Source organism: Nerophis lumbriciformis, linkage group LG01 (genome assembly GCF_033978685.3).
Source record: "Nerophis lumbriciformis linkage group LG01, RoL_Nlum_v2.1, whole genome shotgun sequence".
Classification (NCBI taxonomy): domain Eukaryota; kingdom Metazoa; phylum Chordata; class Actinopteri; order Syngnathiformes; family Syngnathidae; genus Nerophis; species Nerophis lumbriciformis.
The window spans coordinates 44,140,648-44,164,015 of NC_084548.2; the positions used below are offsets into that span (position 1 = coordinate 44,140,648).

The 23,368-nt window shown below is 41.7% G+C and overlaps 1 protein-coding gene across 1 annotated transcript; it reads right to left on the reverse strand.

The window, feature by feature from the left end:
- LOC133613718 (uncharacterized) lies at positions 1–15,072 on the reverse strand. Its single transcript, XM_061971453.2, has 4 exons — positions 14,718–15,072; positions 14,545–14,638; positions 5,094–5,346; positions 1–1,061 (listed from the first exon to the last, which is right to left on the reverse strand). Exons 1-4 carry the CDS (start codon positions 14,914–14,916, stop codon positions 108–110), a joined length of 1,500 nt encoding a protein of 499 aa, XP_061827437.2. The 5' UTR covers positions 14,917–15,072; the 3' UTR covers positions 1–107.
- Positions 15,073–23,368: the final 8,296 nt, after the last annotated feature.

Below are 23,368 nucleotides of genomic sequence, written 5' to 3' on the forward strand. Positions count from 1 at the left end.
GTGAGTCAGTTTAATAATAAAAAAAAAGCAGCAGGTTTGTAATAGTTCTGACATTTGTCAAATACATTCCAGTAAAAAGAGCTCAAATTTGTCGCTCAATATTTTGGTTAGATCACAATCTGCAGGTCGAAAGCAGTTGGCATCTTTTTAACACTCCCATCAATTAGCATATGATATGACGAAAGGTCCAGCTCTGTCTCACAGGGATTATTTCCTAAACGAACCGTGGAAAAGTCATCCATTTTCTTGCTAAAAATATACTCATAGTTTCTTTTAACCTGGAAAAATGCTGAGGTGAGGAACTGATGCGAAAACAACTGTAGGGCAGGGGGAAGCTCCTGGGGTGGAGGTAAACAAGGTTCCACAAAGGCTTCGGGTTCTGGTAGTTTGGTAGTCTTGTTGTCAGAGGGATTGGCTTCTGGCAAAACTGGACAGGGAACACAGATGTTTTCTAGCGGCATTTCAATAAACATTTCTGCGTCTGATGTTGGTGCGTGGGCTTCACTGATGGAAAGATTGTTTTTTAACAGGGGAATAAATTCCCAGGAATTCTTAAAGTCTTCGGCCTCATCCACAGTCTCCGTTGGTTCAGGTACATCCTCCGACTCACTGACAGAAGAATCTTCCTCAGACTCACTTGAGGACTCTTCAAGCCGTGGTACGAACAATGTGTGTCTGTGAAGTTGACAGAAAAGTACACCACATGTTGGACACTTTCTGCCATCTTTGACGTGAAGCAGTTTATGCCGCTTCAGGTGATGGTTGTCCGTGAAAGTTCGATCACACATGTTGCACGGAAAGGAAGGCGCATCTGGCGGTGCCAAAGGACTATAGGGGCATGTCTCTTGAAAATTACTAGAAGAGGAGCTTTCATCATCTTCTTCTTCTTCTTCATCATCTTCTTTTTCTTCTTCATGCACAAGTGGAGTAAGTATGCGCTTCAGGAGGACTACAGGACTATTTTTTTCAAGTTTCAAAATGCATGATGGATTTTTCATGAGAGGCGTTGAGGTAATTTCTTTAATTTCAGTGTCAGTCTCTTCAGTCAGTGTTTGTTCAGCCTGCAAAACACAAACACAGTGTGTGTCACAGAGAGTGACATTTTTATCAATTAAAATATTTAACTGTTTCCCAGCAGTCATTTTAACACACTAAACAGTAAATAGCAGGACAAAAATAATTAACAGGACTACATCAACATATTTAAAATCAAAAAACGTGCAGCGTAGGGCATGGATCAAGAAAGATTAAAATGGGTTAAATGCTGGGTTGCAACCACATTCAATATGGCTACTGTTTATTTAACTTTCGCAGCACAGATGTCAAAATATTTTTAAGGTTTAGTGGCGACTATACAAGCCAGGTATCATCGAAAAAATTGCTGAATGTCACACACTCTTAAAAAGGAATGTTTTTTTCAGAATTTAAGAGTCATCATCACTGAAGGAGACTTTTCAAGCTATTTGGTAAAAAACTCTTCCTTCTACAAAACCCAAAACCAGTGAAGTTGGCACGTTGTGTAAATCGTAAATAAAAACAGAATACAATAATTTGCAAATCCTTTTCAACTTATATTCAGTTGAATACACTGCAAAGACAAGATATTTAATGTTCAACTGAGAAACTAAATGTTATTTTAAATCATTAACTTAGAATTTAATGGCAGCAACACATTGCAAAAGTTTGGGAACTAAGGAGACCAATTTTTAAAGCTTTTCAGGTGAAATTATTTCACATTCTTGTATTTTTGTGGTAGGCGCATGGTTCAAAAGCCAGCATCTGTGATGGTATGGGGGTGTATTAGTGCCCAAGGCATGAGTAACTTACACATCTGTGAAGGCACCATTAATTCTGAAAGGTACATACAGGTTTTAGAGCAACATATGTTGCCATCCAAGCAACGTTATCATGGATGCCCCAGGTTATTTCAGCAAGACAATGCCAAGCCACGTGTTACAACAGCGTGGCTTCATAGTAAAAGAGTGCGGGTACTAGACTGGCCTGCCTGTAGTCCTGACCTGCCTCCATTGAAAATGTGTGGCGTAATATGAAGCCTAAAATACCACAAAGGATACCCCGGACTGTTGAACAACTTAAGCTGTACATCAAGCATGAATGAGAAATAATTCCACCTGAAAAGCTTAAAAAATTGGTCTCCTCAGTTCCCAAACGTTTGCTGAGTGTCGTTAAAAGGAAAGGCCATGTAACACACAAGTAAAATGCCCCTGTGCCAACTTTTTTGCAATGTGTTGCTGCCATTAAATTCTAAGTTAATGATTATTATTTGAAAAAAAAATTACGTTTCTCAGTTCGAAAATTAAATAGCTTGTCTTTGCAGGCTAGTCAATTGAATATTAGTTGAAAAGGATTTGCAAATTATTGTATTCTGTTTTTATTTACGAATTACACAAAGTGTCAACTTCACTGGTTTTGAGTTTTGTATAGTAAAAAAAGTAAATAAACCATAAACAATTTGAATTCATACGAACTTTGAAAAAGGGGTCTCTGCAAACTTGATTGTGTTGTTGACTTGGATCCACTTGACGAGAGCGACAGACTTAACATAGTAGCAACCTCTTTCTGCATTTATTTGATGTTTTAACCACTTTTTTTTTTTTACATCATGATCAAAAACTCTGAAATGACGTTTGCAAAAATCAATATTGGAATCGTTTCCACAGGCCAGGCCAACTGGGAAACAGTTTCTCCACTGTGTCCTGGGTCTTCCCCGTGGTCTCCTACCAGTCGGACGTGTCCTAAACACCTCCCTAGGGAGGCTTTGGGGGGGCATTCTGACCAGATGCCCAAACCACCTCATCTGGTTCCTCTCGATGTGGACGAGCAACAGCTTTACTTTGAGCTCCTCGCGAATGACAGAGCTTCTTACCCTATCTCTAAGGAAGAGCCCCGCCACCCGACGGAGGAAACTCATTTCAACCGCTTGTACCCGTGATCTTGTCCTTTCGGTCATAACCCAAAGCTCATTACCATAGATGTGGATAGGAATGTAGATCAACCGGTAAATTGACAGCTTTACCTTCACGATTCAATCTTCCCTCACTCGTAAACAAGACCCTGAGGTACTTGAACTCCACCCTTTTCCGGGCAAAAACCATATGCTCGGACTTGGAAGTGATGTTTTTCATCCCAGTCGCTTCACACTCAGCTGCGAACCGATGAAGTAAGAGTTGAAGATCCTGGCCCGATGAAGTCAGCAGGACGACATCATCCTCAAAAAGCAGAGGCCTAATCTTGCAGCCACCAAACCGGATCCCCTCAACGCCCTGACTGCGCCTACAAATTCTGTCCATAAAAGTTGTAAACAGAATCAGTGATGAAGAGCAGCCCTGGCGGAGTCCAACTCTCACTGGAAACAGGTCCGACTTACTGCCGGCTATGTGGACCAAGGACCAAGCTCTGACACTGATCATACAGGGAGCGGGCCGCCACTGATACCCCATACTCTATGAGCACTCTCCACAGGACTTCCCAAGGGACAAGGTCAAATGCCTTCTCCAAGTCCACAAAACACATGTAGACTTGTTGGGCAAACTCCCATGCCCCCTCAAGGATCCTGCTGAGAGTATAGAGTTGGTCCACAGTTCCACGACCAAGACAAAAACCACACTGCTCCTCATGAATCTGAGATTCGACGATTCGGCGCAGCCTCCTCCCCAGTACACCTGAATAGACCTTACCGGGAAGGCTGAGGAGTGTGATCCACAATAGTTGGAACACACCCTATGGTCCCCCCTTGTTAAATAGAGGAACCACCACCCCAGTCTGCCAATCCAGAAGCACTGCCCCTGATGTCCACGCAATGCTGCAGAGTCTTGTCAACCACGACAGCCCCACAGCATCCAGAGCCTTAAGGGGAATCTCATCTACCAAAGGGGACCTGCCGCCGAGGAAGTTCTTAACTACCTAGGCAACCTCAGACCCAGAAATAGGACAGCCAGCCACTGAGTCCCCAGGCACTGCCTCCTCATTGGAAGATGTGTAGGTGGGATTGAGGAGGTCTTCAAAGTATTCCTTCCACCGATCCACAACATCCCAAGTCGACATTAGCAGCACACCGTCCCCACTATACACAGTGTTGACAGTGTACTGCTTCCCCCTCTTGAGGCAACAGATGGTGGTCCAGAACCGCTTTGAAGCCGTTCTCCATGGCTTCCCCAAACTCCTATTTTTGTCTCTGCAACCACCAAATTAAACACATAAAGACATAACAGTAGTGACAGCGGACAAGTTTTGGCGAAACAAGAACCAAATGGCCAAAGATGTTTGAAAAGAAAGTAAAGTGTGACAGCTTTTTCAATCATAAATAACTTTTTCTTTTCTACTTTTTTAATTTTTCAATAATACTAACATAGTATGTCCATTACACTGTTTTTAACCTTCCGTCTCAACCTGTGTGTTGGTGAACTTGCTCCACTGTCGCTTCCGTTTTGTCTGTCGAATCCTTTGTGGTTTAAAGTTAAGTTGTGGCTTTATATTATTCCGCTGTGTCATTTTTATTTGTTGTGGGTTTTGCAATCATGCTGCAGCTGGAAGTTTTTGTGTTGTAATTGATGGTATTGTCTTGTTGCGTTTGCATTTGTCATGACCTTTTATCGACCACCGTAGGTATCCACCATTTTAATTTTGATGACGCCACAGATGGGCAGACAGACTTAACGTTAATGTCAATATCATTAAAAGTGCTATGCTTTATATAAAGTCTGCCGTTTTTAAATGTAATGTTTTATTTTTGCTAGTATCTATAAAATCAATATATTGCCGTTTAAATCAATGTTGGATTGATACCTATCTTCCGGATGGCCAACTTGCACAGATCAGTATACTTGAAATTTAGGAATATAAATCGATCAATTGTTACACCCCTATTAGTTGTACATCTGCATTTCGCTTTTTAAATTTTTTCCCTACAAGTTTTGTTTTTTTGCAACACTTTTTTTCTAAAAGGATAATGGAGTAGATGAAGAATATCCACTAGAAAGTACCATGAAGAAAGTGGATTTATATTCTCAGCAGTCAACTTTGGAGGTTCTTTGTAAAATATTTAAATCATTGATAAATATAAAAAGATTGACCTTTGAACATTTTGTGTTTGATGGTGACTGGATCTCTTCTGAAGGTTCACTTCCATTCATTTCCAGTGAGACATGGTCAGAAGAGGACTCCTGAATCTCAGGCTCATAAGGTTCACTTCCATTCATTTCCATTGGGACAATGTCAGAAGAGGACCCCTGAATCTCAGGCTCATCAGCTTTGGTTGGCATTTCCTCTGACTCTATTATATTTGCTGCTTGGTGACGCTGGCTTCTTCCTCTACGCCCAAAAATCCTTGAAAAAATAGGAATATAAGAAAATTGCTTTTAGTAAATATACAGTTAACATTATCATCCTTATTAGTCATTATTGCAAGATGGACCAGGAAACGTGTAATGATAACACAATTATTAAGTGAAATAAGTATGAATGCTTAGAATTTCTGTTATCAAACCATAGTATATAAAATCGGTGCTTGTAACTCTGGTTAACACAGTACTGTACATCAAAGTATACACAGGCAAAGACTATGGATTTTGTACATAATCGATTATGATTTCATTCATCTTTGGGATGGGGGAACTGCACTTAGGTCTTGGCCGATAACAAATTTTGCCTGACGATACATTGACTTCAAATTATTGCCGATAATCGATATTATTGCCATTACTTTTTTGAGTCCAATTTAACCACTAATGAAATGGTAATACATAACTAGAAAATTCCCGCGGAAATTTTGATGGGCCTGCCATCTGTGCCCTGGACCTCTGGCCAGTGGGTCGCCGTAAGCCGGCGTACTTTTAGGATGGTGCCGAGTGTCTGAATCCGTGTGTTTTAGGTGTAATCGTACAAAATGAGCTACAGAGCTAGCATAAAACATTAGAAAGCTAACATAAAAATGCTAGCACTTAGCATGTGTAATAATGTAAGCATGCGAACAGTTAGCATGCTAACACTTAGCATGTTTGACATACCAAGTTATATGACTAAGGTGTATGGCTGTGGAATAAGAGAAAAAAGTGTAAAAATAGTGGAAAAGTTAGTACTTTAAAGGAGCCATATGTAATAATTTCATGTCAAGTCATCATTAAATGGCCCTGATATGTCAAAATGTATTAATAAATCATGTTCTTTTCAAATACCTCTATAACTGATAACAGTATTTCAGGCGGGATATGCTCATTTCAAAGTTAGATTTACAGCCCCGAAATCTTGTTATTGTTATCATTTCGATGTCCCGCCCTCTACTGTTCGACCAATTAGAAAGTCTGTGAGTGTGTCACATCCAGGTTGCCAGTTACTTAAGTTACTGAACATGTCAGACCTTAGTACATCTAAAAGGCGTAGTAACGATTCTCAACTTATTCATGACAAAGCCAGGAACAAAAGGAGGATTTATATCTGGGATGCCTTTCAAAGATGGAGACGATTGAAGGCAGAGAAGATTTTTTTCTCTGACGATAAACTTGCGAATTTCCTTTTCACAACATGGCAATGTGAAACGTATGGAGACAGCCAAATCACATAATAAAAAAAATCCTCATTTGTGTTTGCATATTGTGGACTATATGTACCAAGTTATATGGCAATCTGAAACATTTGAGACAGTAGCCTATAGGCATACCTTGGTAAAATGTATCCTCTTTACTTTTGGGGCGTACATTAAGCTGCTAAGCATGCTCTATTTATTCGCCCACTTCCCCTTCCCCTCTACTACTCGACCCACTCCCTTGGCTCTTGCATCTAGTGCCATGGCGAAGTTTTGCAAATATGCCCCTATGCATACGAACGCCGATCAAGTCTCACTACGTCATCAACCCTTTCCCTTTGCCAGCAGTGACGTAAGGCAGATGCGACAGATGTTTGTTTACTCACTTCGCTTCGAGGGAAGTACTTCGCCCTTCCCCTCTACCTGATGGATAATTTGAACGCCTCTTGATTGATGCGAACGCGCAAAACCAAAGAGGGAGGGCAAAAACAAGGGTGGAGGAAGGGTATTGGAATTGAGCCTAAGCTGCTGCTGGTATATATTGTAGTGAATCACACCTGAGACATCATAAATTAATAAAATATTTAATAAACATGTGAAAGTACACAATGTGACAAAGAACATTTTACAACAATCAATCTTGGGATATCAAGATATCTGGTCAGGACACTCCACACTCTTTTGCCTTCACCTTCATTGGCCATTCGTTTTTGGTGACTTTATATATTCTGGACCTAGACGTTGAGTCCGTGACATACATGCCGGACAATAACTTATAAAGGTATCAGGTATTCATGTGTGATTTCCACAAGCGTCTGTACAGACGGAAGGAGAAACACGGGCATGTCTGGATGACTCGCCTCCATATTTCCAGTGGTTAGCTCCGAGTTACGAAACCGCTTTATTATGAAGCTGGCTGTGGCGTGTTATTTCTGACGTCACTTCCTGTGTGGGGCACGGCCTTTCTGGCGTCACTTCCTCTCCGAACTCAGTTTGTAAACAATCAATGAGTCCATACAAAGCTAAGAGCTGGAGATTCAAGAAATACACGGCGCACTTACCCGTGTAAAAAATTGTCCGAGGAGGGAGACCTTAAACGATAGTTTAGTGTGGCTAAAACGGGGCTTGGGCTAAATAATTATTCGTTTAAGGGGTTATCCGGCTTTGTGTAGACATAGTCTCATTTAGACATACAAACTTAACAGCACTGCCTAAACTCTAGACATAGTAATGTTTTTTTCAAGTTGTGTTTTAATATAACAACTAACAGGGAGCCAACCGTTCCCTGTGTTCTTTTAGATTCTATGTATTTCATTGTGTTCTCTGACCACTAAGCATGTAAACACTTGCAGAGTGAGGAAGTTCACATTGTTTATTAACGGTCAGTAAGCAAAGCATTTTTGTTTTGGCGCCGCCGGTGAGACATTCAACTTGAATTTCCTCATCTCAAAATGAAAAACATCTGATTGCCCACCATTGTCGCTAACTCCCACCCTCTGTCATACTGTACGCTATTAAAGGACTGATTGGATAAATCCCAAACTTGTCCCACCCATTTACAAGACAAAATTAAATAGGATTGCATTTGGTTTCTGACAACTTTTCGTCTTGTTTTTAATTCATCGACACTGGAAACCTGTGCACGCGGACTCGCGGAGCCTGACACAGGTAATGGGCAGAAAAGAGGGATGATGATATCATACGAGTGTTGTAACGAGTCCCTTTTTCAGTTTATTTCTGCGCGACTGCGGATAATTTTGTCAATTTGCAATATATACATTTTGTTGGTATATTAAAATGTACTTTCTCAACTTCAGTGAAGTGAATTATATTTATATAGCGCTTTTCTCTATTGACTCAAAGCGCTTTACATAGTGAAACACAATATCTAAGTTACATTAAAACCAATGTGGGTGGCACTGGGAGCAGGTGGGTAAAGTGTCTTGCCCAAGGACACAACGGCAGTGACTAGGATGGCGGAAGCGGGGATCGAACCTGCAACCCTCAAGTTGCTGGCACGGCCACTCTACCAACCGAGCTATACCGCCCCGCACTTCAAACATTTAGATTTGAGGGAGCAAGACATTTATTTCAGGGGGCTCTTCCCCCTCCTTCCCCTACGTAGAGCCAAGAGAAGCAACTGACAATTATTAGACATGTTGTTGTCATGATGAAATATATATTCACTGATAGCTAACATTAACTATCCAGACTGCTATAATTAGCGAGCAACACACAAAGCAAATGCGCATGTCACACATTTGCAGTTACGTCAATACATGCTAAAAGCCGTTAGTGGTCGGTATATAATGCTTAAAATACTTTGGAAAGTTAGCGGCCGTTGGGCATCTGTGTAAATGTTGCAAACAGCCTCTTTTTGTTGGGTCCCACTGAAATTTCCTAGGACTGACTCAAGTCACCATTTCTTGGGGACTCACTACATTGGAAACCTGTGGGCGGGGCTTACAACAAGTTTTCCTGGAAGCAGTTTTACTGGACTAGGGCTTGCAGGTAAAACGCCGTAAAAGAAGACGACAGGACCGTAGGGGTCTAAATCAAGTTTAAGTTATATGATATCTTTGTGTTATCCTAGCCATACTTTGAGAATGTAGTACAAGCGGTACATAAATTTAATATGCATTTTAAACTATCCATGTTTTTCTCGATATAGTCGTGATATTTGGTTAAACTCCATATGGAACAATACTTTGTTACCTGTCTACGAGGAGAGAAAAGAGCGACTTTAAAACGTAAGTATAGTTGCATTTATTTATTTAAAACATTTAACATCAGACAAACTGAGTAACATGAGTAACCTAAATTTGTGTTAAAATACTAGACGTTGACTTTTGTAATTTTGAGCGAGATTTTCTTCCGTTTGTTACCCAGAGAGAGCCTCAAATCCTGGCTGTGCAAACAACTTAATGCATGAAGCATTTTTTAGCGTGTGGAGATAAAGCCTATACATTTTCTTTTTTTGACCTAAATAAGTTGACTCAAGTCTTAATGTATGTCTTATTGTATTGTAAAATATCATTTTGACTTGTATAAATAATAAACATTGTGTTCAAACTACCGCTGTTGTGATTAGTTTATTGCCTTAATTGCAAATACATGTATTACAAAATAGGGGAATACATTGTTATCTTAAATTATATTCCACATTATATCAACATTTACATTTCAAAGTACAACCATTTACAAATTAATTCTAAAAACATATTCAACTGCTACATTGTAGAGCTAAGGGATTAATTAAAATTAATTTAAAAAAAAAATAGGCAGGCCTTTTATAGAAAACATTTCTGTTCACAATTACATTAAAACATCTTTAAAACTAATATCTGAGTAGTACTTTGTGATGTTGCTTTATTTAATTTAAAAAGAAAGACAAAGAAGATGTCTACGTTTCTGGAACATCATCTGGATTTTCTCCAGCCAGCGGTCAAATGAGCAAAACTGATGGTTGACTGCCATATTAGATTTTATTTAAAAACTAAACTAATACACCAATCCTGATAAATCCTTAATTAACTATCATAACTATTAAATAGGAATAATATCATTTTACTTGCTTTGTAAAGAGAATCGTGGTTCCCCTGTTAAGAATAAGAATTAATTAATGCATAATAATAAATTAAACATTTAATAAAGAAATTAATGGATGGAAAATAGACATTCTAATAACCTGTTAGTGCTGAAATCTACTACACATTTGAAACCAATTTTGGAAGCAATGAATTTGATCAGAGTAAGTAATGAAGTTGACGAGAGCGGGGCGCCGCCGCGAACACACTTACAGTACAGAGAGCTTTGCGACTCGCCAGTGAGAAGTCCCGCAAAGCAACACAAAATTAAGAAAAAAAATATACGATTATAAAGCTCAAGGTCCTGTTTTGGGAATATTTCAGCCTCAAATAGGATGAGCGAAATGAGCCCATTAACACGAACGAACAAGCGAAAATGCCGCCGTGATCACATGATAGCAATAGACAAAAAGATGACACCAGACCTAATTTTTCCAAATGGGGAAAAAATGCACTTTAATATGTTCAATATTTATTAAGGTTAACAAAATGAGTCCATTTAATATTTGTTTGTGTATTTATTTAGTATAAAAAGTCATTTACCTTCCAAATACAGTATAATGGTAAACAATCCTACAATAAGGAGGAATAAACATTTATTACATCCTTTTAAATGGTTACCTGCATTATTATTATATATTATGATTACATTACCTTATCATCACTGTATAGTTTTTTATTTATTCAGTTTACGCACATTATGTAGAACAACGCTTTGGTCTGTCTCCATAAAGCCAAATATTTTTTGAAGTAAATTATTGCATATTGTTCTAATGTGTGGCACTTTGAGACAAGAATATGTTGGCAGTCTAAAAGTAACATGTCACAGTTGTATGTATAAAATATAAAAATAGCAAATCAAACCGCAATTTTAGAGAGAAAAATCACAATTATGTTTTTTTTCCTCAAAATCGTGCAGCCCTAATCTGTGATAAGCGAGCATTTAAAGCGAAGGCACGACGTCGGACATCTGGAGGGAGGACATGGTCTCAGCCATGGAAAGAGTGTCAGGTTGTACTTTGCTAGCTAGCTAACAAGTGTGAGGTGAAGCTGTGTAAAAAAATAACTTTAACTATCATTTTAGCCAAAGTCAGCCAGCTAAACTTTGTCTACATCGATTCAAGTAGGTACTGTATTTTCCGCACTATAAGGCGCACCTAAAAACCTCCAATTTTCTCAAAAGCTGACAGTGCGCCTTATAATCCGGTGCGCCTTATATATGGACCAATATTGAGCCACAACAAACCAAAACTTAATTTTCATAAAGTTTAGGTCTTGCAACTATGGTAAACAGCCGCCAACTTCTTTTTCCCCCGTACAATAAGAAGTTCTTCTTCTACGGTAAGCAGCCGCCCTCGTAGAAGAAGCGCGCGTTGCATGCTGGGATATATGACTGCGCGAGGCGTGCCGTTTTAATTTCCATTTGTTTGTTTATGTAAAGACCCCAAAATGGCTCCTATTAAGAGACACGCTTACGACGCAGAGTTTATACTTAAGACGATCAGTCACGCAGTAGAACACGGGAATAGAGCAGCAGCGACACTGACTCCATTAATGACGACTTCGACGAGACAGAGATGTTGGATGCCGTATCCGCCCGACTGTTTAATTCGGACACTGAAGAAGAAGAGTTCCATGGATTCGTGGATGAGGAATAACTTCATAAAGTGAGCATTACATGTTTATTTTGTGTGTTGTGTTGTGTGACATTAACGTTTGAGCAACGTTGAGTTATTGATATATTGTTATTGCGCTGCACTATTTGGAGTGTTACTATATTGTGATTGCACTAACGTTTGATTTACAGTAACAGTATCACTGTTTTTTACGTGTTTATTGAATCAGGGAAAAGTTCCCCTCCACTATGTGATATAAATGTTGCACTACAAGTTATACCTTGCCGTTGTTAAAAAATAAACAAAACACCACATCACTGACATTACCTCGGGGAAAATAATAAAACAGCTGTTTATTCATTTTGGGAGTGAACAGAGTTGTCAGAACGCTGGTTTGTAATCTATTAATAAAGTTTGACTGACCTATCTGACTGTTTTGTTGACATTGCCTTTAGCGCAGCTCCATCGAATGGATGCATAGGTGCGCCTTACAATCCGGTTCGCCTTATATATGAACAAAGTTTTGAAATATGCCATTCATTGAAGGTGCGCCTTATAATCCGGTGCGCTTTATAGTGCGGAAAATACGGTACATTTTAAAGCAGCCTACGGTAAATTTGCAATTGTGTAAAAACTTGCACTTTAACAAATGCGAAGCGTACACAAACGTACACATACAGACAGACAGGCACCAATGCGGAGGTGTCATAAGATTAAACATACAATCTATTAAATAGCCAACATTTGAAGAATTATTAAAGATGCAATTCTACACGCTGAGACTATTAAAGTGCTAAAACTGCCAGAAGTTAATCAATAGTCAATATACCAATGTGCAGGTTTTTAAACATCACAAAATGCTTTTCTTTTTGATGAAGTTAGATTTTGTGTTTTGTTTGTTTTCATTGCTGCTATTTTAACTGATTTAATACATATATATGGTTAATTGTTGTTGTTTTCGGTGGCAGAGGGGTTAGTGCGTCTGCCTCACAATACGAAGGTCTTGAGTAGTCTTGGGTTCAATCCCGGGTTCAATCCCGGGCTCGGGATCTTTCTGTGTGGAGTTTGCATGTTCTCCCCGTGACTGCGTGGGTTCCCTCCGGGTACTCCGGCTTCCTCCCACTTCCAAAGACATGCACCTGGGGATAAGTTGATTGGCAACACTAAAATTGGCCCTAGTGTGTGAATGTTGTCCGTCTATCTGTGTTGGCCCTGCGATGAGGTGGCGACTTGTCCAGGGTGTACCCCGCCTTCCGCCCGATTGTAGCTGAGATAGGCTCCAGCACCCCCCGCGACCCCAAAGGGAATAAGCGGTAGAAAATGGATGGATGGATGTTGTTGTTTTTTAGCACTTTGCCTTTTCCTTTCTGGGTGGACTACATTGTAAAAGTGATTTTAATTTTTATACATCACTTAGTCATCTTTGTTGTTCATAAGCACATGCCTATAGTAACATAAGCTGTATTTAGAAGTCGAAAGAAAATTAAATGTGTAAGCTTTAGTAACTGTAGTCGACTAATCATTCAGATAGTCGATGACTTATCGACTATCAAAATAATCGTTAGTTGCGATACGTAACGTAACGGCTGCTGAACAGCAACACTGCGGAACATCTCGAGCATCGCCGTACATCAGTACTCACAGGCGGGCATCTTTGCGGGCCCTGACTTGACTCATAGAGAAGATGACAGTTTTGCCTTGCATAACGACTACTTTACTTTTCTATTTACTGAACAACACAACAGTATCGTCCCTAGCGAGCCTTGTATGAACGTACGCACACACACATCTCATTCAACTCCCACTAAACACTCCCTTGCTTCCCAGGCCCCCATATCAGGCCACCATATAGCTTTCCAGGATATGCCTGTAATATGATTATTTGATTTTTGGACCTCCAAAATCAGCATGTCCTCATCTATTTGTGTCAACCAGGTGAATTTACATCTAAAATCCTTTGGACAAGTTGACTTCAAAGTCCGTCCCAGCACATTAGAGCGTTTCAAAGTGTAAATTACGAGCCACCTTGAACGTGGAGTATTTTATTTTGAAAGTAATATGGCTAATTTATTTTGTGTATGTTCATGATGTCCTGTCCCACATAAGCGACCAAAAGAAATAGAAGTTCAGGGATGCGGTATGGCACTGTTATGGCGGCGCCGTGCGCACGTTGTCTGAATGGACACATAAAGAGTCCGCAGCAGTTACTCATCCAGTGAAAATCCTGGGTTAGTGCTGGTTTGTGTCAAATGCACATCAACTGATCATGCACCTGGGGATAGGTTGATTGGCAACACTAAATTGTCCCTAGTGTGTGAATGTGAGTGTGAATGTTGTCTGTCTATCTGTGTTGGCCCTGTGATGAGGTGGCGACTTGACCAGGGTGTACCCGCCTACCGCCCGAATGCAGCTGAGATCGGCTCCAGCACCCCCCGCGACCCCAAAAGGGACAAGCGGTAAAAAATGGATGGATGATCTCTTAAAAAAAAATCAACCATAATAATAAATAAGGGAACTTAAAAACTGTTTAGGGGGACCTGTCTTTTGATCCACTGATATAAAAAACATGTAACATCTCTAGACATAAATAAAAATGTTTTATCTAAATAGCTGTAACTTTTGTGAGAATTTTCAAACACTGCACTGACATAATAACACTGTAGTCAGGCTGTAACTAGTGAACTGTGATATTTAAACGTTAGCACCCGCTGAGTGAACGTCTACAAGATTACAATTATAACCCCATTATTTCTACATCCAGTAAGTATTTATGATTTAATCAGCAACTATATTTTCTTGCCTTGTGCTTTGGTTCTTGGGGCGCGGGCTCTGCTTCATGCATGTAAACACAGAAGGCACAAAGTCTGGACTGTCGTGGTCCATGGATGCTTCTCCTGCAAATCACACGCATTTTGTCATCATCTTCCACGACTCTTTTGGAAATACAATAAATTAACCAAGTAATGTGCTTACCTGATAGGAAATGGGCGCCACAAATTCGAGCACTTTCTTTGAGCTCCGTTGTGCTGCCATTCACTTGCTTGATCACTTTTAGCCACAAACGACGTCGGTTGGCCTGAAACGGTCTGTATTCTGTTGGTATTCGGTAAAATTTTAGTTTTTTGCCGGATTGTTGTCTGTTTTTGCACCCCAGCACGCAGCAGACAGGCATTTTCGTTTAAAAGTTATTTAGCTTCGGTTGCGGAAGTGTGTCTCGGCTCTAGTGGAGCTCGGCTTCCGTTGCCAAGAGGCGCGCGCAACCACCGGAAGTTAGCATGAGCTAGTATTAGCCTACTGCGAGATAACAACGGGCGCTTTAATGTACTTTCTTGTGAATATTAAGGGCGGTGTTCTATTGACTCCCTCTTTGTGTGCTAGGATGCCAAAAATATCAATCCAGTACATCACTGTATTCCCTGTGGGTTTATTTTTGTTTGACACACATTAGACCGAGGCCACCTACTGGCAGAAATTCACAAACGTTGTGGCTGTTGGAGATGGGCGGATCGATCCAAATATCGAGTAGATTGATACCAATGGTGGGGTCAGCATCGGATTGATACTTGTCTGTTGAAATTGGCACTTTTCAATTCTGCTCCGTGGTTATTTTCACTAATATTAGGGATGGAACTGTACATGTACGTTTTTTGTGCACTCCATTGATTGATTGATTGGTTGAAACTTTTATTTGTAGATTGCACTGTACAGTACATATTCCGTACAATTGACCACTAAATGGTAACACCCGAATACGTTTTTCAACTTGTCCACGTTAATCAAATCATTCCACTTTTCATATGATTTGGTTTTCGCCCAAAATAATGGCCAGCATTTTTTGTCTCAGTTCTCTGCTATTGTACGCATAGGTGGATTAATGAACGGGCCTATCGGGCCCAGGCCCAGGGGGCCAGAGGCCCCAAGGGGCCAGGCCAACTTGGCCCCGCGGCCGCGACGCATGCAAAACTACTTTTGCAAAAATAATAATCTTAGGCCCCAAGGGGCCAGGCCAACTTGGCCCCGCGGCCATGATCCATAGAGGGTCAGAGGCCCCAAGGGGCCAGGTCAACTTGGCCCCGCGGCCGCGACCCACAGAGGGCCAGAGGCCCCAAGGGGCCAGGCCAACATGGCCCCGCGGCCATGATCCATAGACGGTCAGAGGCCCCAAGGGGCCAGGTCAACTTGGCCCCGCGGCCACGACCCACAGAGGGTCATAGGCCCCAAAGGGCCAGGCCAACTTGGCCCCGCGGCTGCGACCCACAGAAGGCCAGAGGCCCCAAGGGGCCAGGTCAACTTGGCCCCGCGGCCACGATCCATAGAGGGTAAGAGGCCCCAACGGGCCAGGTCAACTTGGCCCCGCGGCCGCGACCCACAGAGGGCCTGAGGCCCCAAGGAGTCAGGCCAACTTGGCCCCGCGGCCACGATCCATAGAGGGCCAGAGGCCCCGAGGGGTCATGCCAACTTGGCCCCGATCCATAGAGGGTCAGAGGCCCCAAGGGGCCAGGCCAACTTGGCCCCGCGGCCACGATCCACAGAGGGCCAGAGGCTCTCAATCATTATTATCAAAGCTAATTCTCAAATTGGATCACACAACCTCACTCACATATTCTTTATCAATTATTAAAGGTTGTTTCTGAATTTTGATCACAGAACTTAATGCAAATATTCTTGATTGATTGGCAAAGCTCATTCTCAAATTTTGATTACACAACCTTACTCTGACAAATTATCATTATCAAAAAGCTCTATCTCGAATTTGGATCACAGAATCTCACTCAAGTATTCTTAGCTGTGCCCCTCCCCCATCGAGTCTTTCATAAACCGGTCTGTTCTTTTAGAATCTCCTCATTTGGTACTTTGAACTCGTGAGTGACTGCTCAAAATTTGGTTTCCTTTCCCTCAGTTCAGACTCAGAGATAATTTGAAATCATTCCACAAGAAGTTTAACGCGCACACACACACGACACACACACACTTGAGTTGAGCATTACTTGGAAATTCTTATATTTTCCATTTTGCTGTTATTATCAGCATCTTCCCATTTTGTCCTTTTCTTTCAAAAAAGTTTACAGTCTGACATTTGTCACTGCTGTCAGTTAATAACTTTTTGGTCTTTGACCCATTTTGTCATTTTCTCGATTCGATCGTCACTGACCACTCTCTCCTGTCTGGCAGACATCGTTGCTGCCATCATAGCCAGCAAGCTGCCTGCAGATAGCAACATTTTGGTGTCCTTTGTGAAAATATTGAGAAAGTAGACAAAAGTACACAAAGTTGTACAACTATTATCTTTATGATCTTTTTTTTTGTTTGTTTGTTTCTCTGTTACTGTGTGTGGCCAATTAAGCGACTTTTGGCCATACCTGGCTGGTGACATTTAGCGACTTTCTGGTTGTTGTTAAAATTAATAATAGCAACAGTTCTCTTCATCTTAATGCAATTTATTGTGTCTGTCTCTCCACATTTTGCCATTAGGTACTTTGAGCTCTTGTTGGTCAGTCACTCTAAGGTACATTGTTGCTGCCATCATAGCTAGCAAGCTGCCTGCAGATAGCGACATTTTGGTGTCCTTTGAGAAATATTAAGAAAGAAGACAAAAGTACAAGACATTGTACGATTACTATCTTTTTAAAAATTATTTGTTTCACTGTCAGTGTGATTGAGCGACTTTACCGCTAGATTTCGCGTCTTTTGGCCATACCTGGCTAGCGACTGAAAACATCATTTAGCGACTTTTTGGTTGTGAAGATAAGTGGTAAAAGCAGATCTGCCTGTTGGTCTTCCCACATTTTGCCATTTGGTACTTTGCACTCTTGTTGGTCACTCCAAGGCATTTGTCCCTGCCTTCAGCTAGTCACTTGGCTCTTTTGGAATTTATTTCACTGTAATTGGCTCTCTCTTTCTCCTCAGTACAAATCAGTCTGTTCCCTTGCCATTCATCACTGACTACTCCGCTCTCCTGTCTGTCAGACATTGTTGCTGCATGCAGATAGCTTGGGGTCCTTAGTGAAAATATCAGAAGAGAAAAGTACACAATTATCTTAATCATCTTTTTTTATTCACTGTCAGTCCTTCAGTGAGTCCCAGTGTGTTGGCGATTAAGCAACGTTGGCATTCGATTTAGAGACTTTTGGCCATACATGACTGGCGACTCAAAACGTCATCTAGTGACTTTCGCTGTCTGAGTTTAGCATTGATTGGAAATCTGTTATCAGTTCTTATAGAAATCAGCTGATTTCTGCTTTTGACTGTTAATGCTAGATTGCTAGTTTTGAAAATTGCATCACACACACACACACACACACACACACACACACACACACACACACACACACACACACACACACACACACACACACACACACACACACACACACACACAGTTGGTTAAGCTGTTGTGATAGGCAAAGAGCCAATGTGCACAGAAAGAAGGGAAATATGGATCATAAACGTCTAAGTGGAGGAGCTAGAAAAAAAATTCAGCAAGAAAAGAAAAAAAAGGAATCAGTTTTACTTTAGAGTGTTCCAAATATCTCCAGCTTCTTCAGTACAAAGACATCTGCTGAAAGCAATTCTATAAATGCTACTGCAAATTCAGCTAAGGTTAGCAATGCACCTGAGCTAGCATGTAGCTCCCAAGATCCTGAGACCACTACAAGTGTACGCACTGAACCAAATGCTTCGGATGCTAATGATTCAACCAACTCAGCAGTAGACAGTTGCTCGGATGAATGTGAGGTCACTGCACCTCTGGACAGCATAGAAAATGAGTTGAATCTTTCTTCTACACCATCTACAGTGACAACTCTACCTAGTGATCCCGCTAAATGGGCTGATACCCTCACTGAGTCAATGAAGGAAGTTCTTATTCAAAGAGGTGCAAAATCATTTCACAGCCGTCACAGCCATTATCCAGCTTCTGTGAGGAACAGTGGGCTAGGAGGCAAAACCCGATGCCTAAACAATGAACATTTTACTTCACACCTGCCCAATGGACAACGAGTACAAAGAGAGTGGATGATGTACTCTCCCTCTACTGGTAATGTTTACTGCTTTGCATGCAAACTGTTTTCCCCAAAAACGCATTCTGTGACAGGCTATTGTGATTGGAAACACTCAGAAAGATTTGGTGAACATGAGCGAAGTGCTGAGCACATAACCTGCATGCAAGCAGTCTTGAACCGCGCCACAGGTGCCACAGTTGATGCAGACCTGTTCAAACAGTTTCAGGCAGAGAGCAGCTATTGGAGGCAGGTGTTACAAAGAGTTGTTGCAGTCATTAAATTCCTTGCAGAAAGGGGCCTTGCATTTAGGGGTAAAAATGAATCGTTAGGGTCTCCTCTCAATGGGAACTACCTTGGTATTCTGGAGGTCCTGGCTGAATTTGATCCCTTTCTAAAGGATCACAATAGAAAGTTTGGGCAGATGGGTCGAGGTAATACCTCATATCTGTCCTCCACCATTTGTGAGGAATTCATTGAATTGATGGGTGCAAAAATCAAACAGGCTATAGCAGATGAACTGCAAGCAAGCAAATACTACTCTATCATTGTGGATTCAACCCCAGATGTATCTCATGTGGACCAATTGACATTGATATTCCGTTTTGTTAGCAAAGAGGGCAGTGTTGTTGAACGCTTTGTGGGTTTTGAGCCCATTACTAGCCATACAGGTGAAAGTTTGGCTAACTGTGTCATGTCTGTGTTGGAAAATCTAGGGTTAGAGCTGTCAAATTGCAGGGGGCAGGCTTATGATAATGCCAGCAACATGTCAGGGAGGTATAATGGGTTGCAGGCTCACTTAAAGAAAAGCAACCCATTAATACACTATATTCCATGTGCAGCTCACTCTTTGAATTTGGTGGGAGTCAACAGCATTGACAGATGTGGAAATGAAGTCTCTAAGTATTTTGACTTGATTCAGTCTATTTACAACTTCACAACTGCATCCACACACCGATGGGACAGGGTATTTGGCAATTCCAACATAGATCTCACACTTAAAGCTTTATCGAACACGCGTTGGAGTTGCCGTGCAGAATCTACCAAAGCACTGTGGCAGAACTACAGTAAAATAAGAGCAGCACTACAGGGTATTTCCACTGATGACACAGAGAAACGAGACACACAAACTGAAGCTGACAGTCTAGTGCGGAAGCTGGATTCACTTGAGATGGCCTTCATGGCAGGCTTTTGGGACACTGTTCTGTCCAGATTTCAGGCCACAAGTCTGCAACTTCAAAAAGCAGACATGGACCTTGGTACAGCAGTTAGATTGCTGGAATCGCTGCGCACCTTTGTTCTCTCCCAAAGAGATCTATTTGATCATTTTGAGCAGAAAACCTTAAACATGTTGGGTGGCACCCCATCTTACAGGGTTGAACGGACGAAGAAACGTAAAAAGTTTGCTGATGAATCAGCATCCCCAGATGTTGTGCTTGAGGGAAGGCAACTGTTTCAAATAGAGACATTTATTGCCTCTATTGATCAACTGAGTTCAAGCCTTAATCACCGTCTGGAGGCCTACAAACATCTGAACAATTTGTTCAGTGTCCTTTTCTCTTTGGATACAGAGTCCAATGCTTCAGTCCTTCACAAGGCCAAGATTCTCACTGAATCATACTCATCTGACCTCAATGAAAGTCTTGGACAGGACCTTATACAGTTCAAATCTTTTATACAGCTCAACAACACTGATGAGGAGAGGACCCCTTCAGGACTGCTCAAAACAATAATACATTTTGGACTACAGCCTATGTTTCCTAATACATACATTGCGCTACATATTTTTCTCACTCTACCGGTCAGTAACTGTGAGGGAGAACGCTCATTCTCTCTTTTGTCAAGAGTCAAAAATGAGCTGCGCACAAGAATGATTAAAATGCGTTATCTCTAATGGCAATTGAGAGTGAGCTGACAAGAGAGTTGGACTTCAATGATGTAGTGGATGATTTTGCGAAATTGAAAGCACGAAAGAAACCCCTTGCTTAAAGGTGCACTGTGTAAGATTTTTAGGTTGTTATTTCCAGAATTCACCCATTCACTAATGTTAGGCTACCTGTTTTCATGAATACTTACCACCACCATAAAATTCTAAGTATCCATTATGACTGGGAGAATTGCACTTTCGCCATTTCTGGGAACTGTCTGTCACCTGGATTCTGAAGATAGGATTGACTTTAGGCAGAAGCTTGGTGCTTTCTCTGGCAAACTGAACCTCAAGCTTCATTCTCTGCAGCTTTGCATTCTTGTTCAGACTTTCATCGACAAGGAACTTTTCAACTTCCCCACTATCGTGAAGGGGCCACCAAAAGATTTCAGTGTGTCCAGCATGTCTAGTCTCTTCTTCTCCTGTCTTTGAGCCATCTCTTGTTTCTCGTCAGCCCAACTCTCGAATTTTGCCTTCATGAGTTTACTCCAGTTGAGTTCAACCTCTCTTTTTGCTTGTGCTGCTGCCTTGAAACCTCTGAAGCTCCTGGCTCTTCTGTAAAATTATTGACCTATTGACTGCGTTCAGTGTGCCCAACTTCTTCAGTCTGTAGTCCACCTTGCCACATTGTCTCTCCATCCCAATGTTGTGCACAGGGGTGCCATCAATGTTACTAGCCTGTTCACTGACAGGGTCCATTGGGAAGGTCTCCTCATCCATCCCATAGTCCATCCTCTGCCTGGCCAGGACAGTCTTCAGATGGGGCAGCATGAGATCTGTCAGCTGCTTCACTTCATCCAAGTATTCGGCAGCCACGTCTGACACTGAGTTCAGGACATGTCCAGTGCCTGTCCAGCCACTATAGCATTCTTGCTGTCTACATCCAGATCCACCATGAAACTCTGTAGCACTTGCTCCATCTTCATATCGGCCTCCGCCAACCGCATCACTTTATTCATGGCACTGCTGAAGCCCAGTGTAGTGTGGGTGCCACAAAAGATCTGCCCTGCTGGTTTTTCCAAGTTGTTCATCTCTGCCAACAGCTTTGAAAAGCCTTTGTTGTGCTCTGTGCTGTCAGTCATATGTGCATCTACAAGTTTATAAACATCCTCCACATTGACTCCTCTGACCGACGCCAGTATTTCGAACCCCATATCCACTTGCATTTCTATGTCCTCAGTGGTCTCTCGGTGAATGGGTAAGACAGGCAGAGGAAATGGGCTATCTTGACCTGCATGCAGCTCTTGTACCATGAACTGGCCTACACCTTTCTTTGTGGTGCTCTCCGATGCATGTGTTATCATTTTACCTTTCTCCTTCTCCTCCTCAAGCTTTCCCACAAAATAGATACAGACTTTGAGCCTCAATTTGCTGCACAGCTGCCGTTATGCCAAAGTGTTTTCCTAAGATATTATTTTATTTTTAATGATAGAAGGGAGGAAAAGGGGGCAAAATCATGTCCAATTTAGTTTTTTGGGTGGGGTGGGGGGTTTATTTCATGATAGGTACCAACTTCCAATACATAATATCTCTCAAATGACCCAATGCACCATCACTGAAGTGGGCGTAATCATTTTCCAAAATTTTTATTTTTAGGCCATTTATCCCCTCCCCCTACCTGTGTCTGTGTGAAACCTGTGCTTGTCTGTGTGGTATACCTAATAGTGTGTGTGCAGTATGTGCACTCTTCTGTACAGTACAGTGTGCATGTCTGTTCACAGTATACAGTATTTCTTGCATAGTGCGTGCGTGTGTGTGCGCGTGCGCGTGCACGCGCGGGGTTGAGGGGCCAAGACCATGTCAGGCCCAGGGGGCCAAAGTTTCTTAATCCGCCCCTGATTGTACGGCCAAACATTGTACATAACAAACTGGTCTGTTTGTCTGCTGCGTATCATTCTGCTTAATTGAGTGCACCAACAAAGAATCCCACGTGTTGGTTCTCTGTACTAGTTTAAAATCAGTATGTGTACGGCCCGGGTGCATTCCAGTGCGCATTCATCTGTGCGCTCTCCTGAGCGCAGCTCCAAGACGGCGCCAGGCGCGTGCCAGCAAGCAGTTGCAATCAATCGCCGGCAATCAACACACCTATAGCTGATGATGAGACCTGCCTTCTTAAGCCTGCACAACCTGCTATCCGGGGCCAGAACGTAGACATCTGTTCCAGTACAGTAAGCCGAAAATCTCGCTCTATGCACTCTTGCTCTCTGTGTGTTTTCTCCCCCTTCGTGATCAAATTGTCTTGTGTTCCTCCTTGTCGCCTCTCTGCAGCCTACCTTTGTTTCCACGTCACAAGCAGTGTGTCTCGTCTCCCCGCATTCCCTCGGGTTCCCTGGCAGCATCTTGGATCTCAACCTCTCGCCTGGACACGGACTTTGACACCTCGCTATAGCCCCCGACTTCCTGTGTGTCTCACGGACCTCCGAGCTTGGACTTCCGCACCTCTCGCTCAACACTCCCGGTAACACTCAGTTAAGTCCTACACATAGTCTCACACACACACATTTTGGATTATTTACACACTCCATTCTATTGTGTGTATAAATATATATACATATATATATATATATGTATATACATATATATATATATATATATATATATATATATATATATATATATATATATATATATATATATATATATATATATACATATGATAAATAGAGCTAAACGACGTCCCTCCTGTTTGTGCCGTCTCC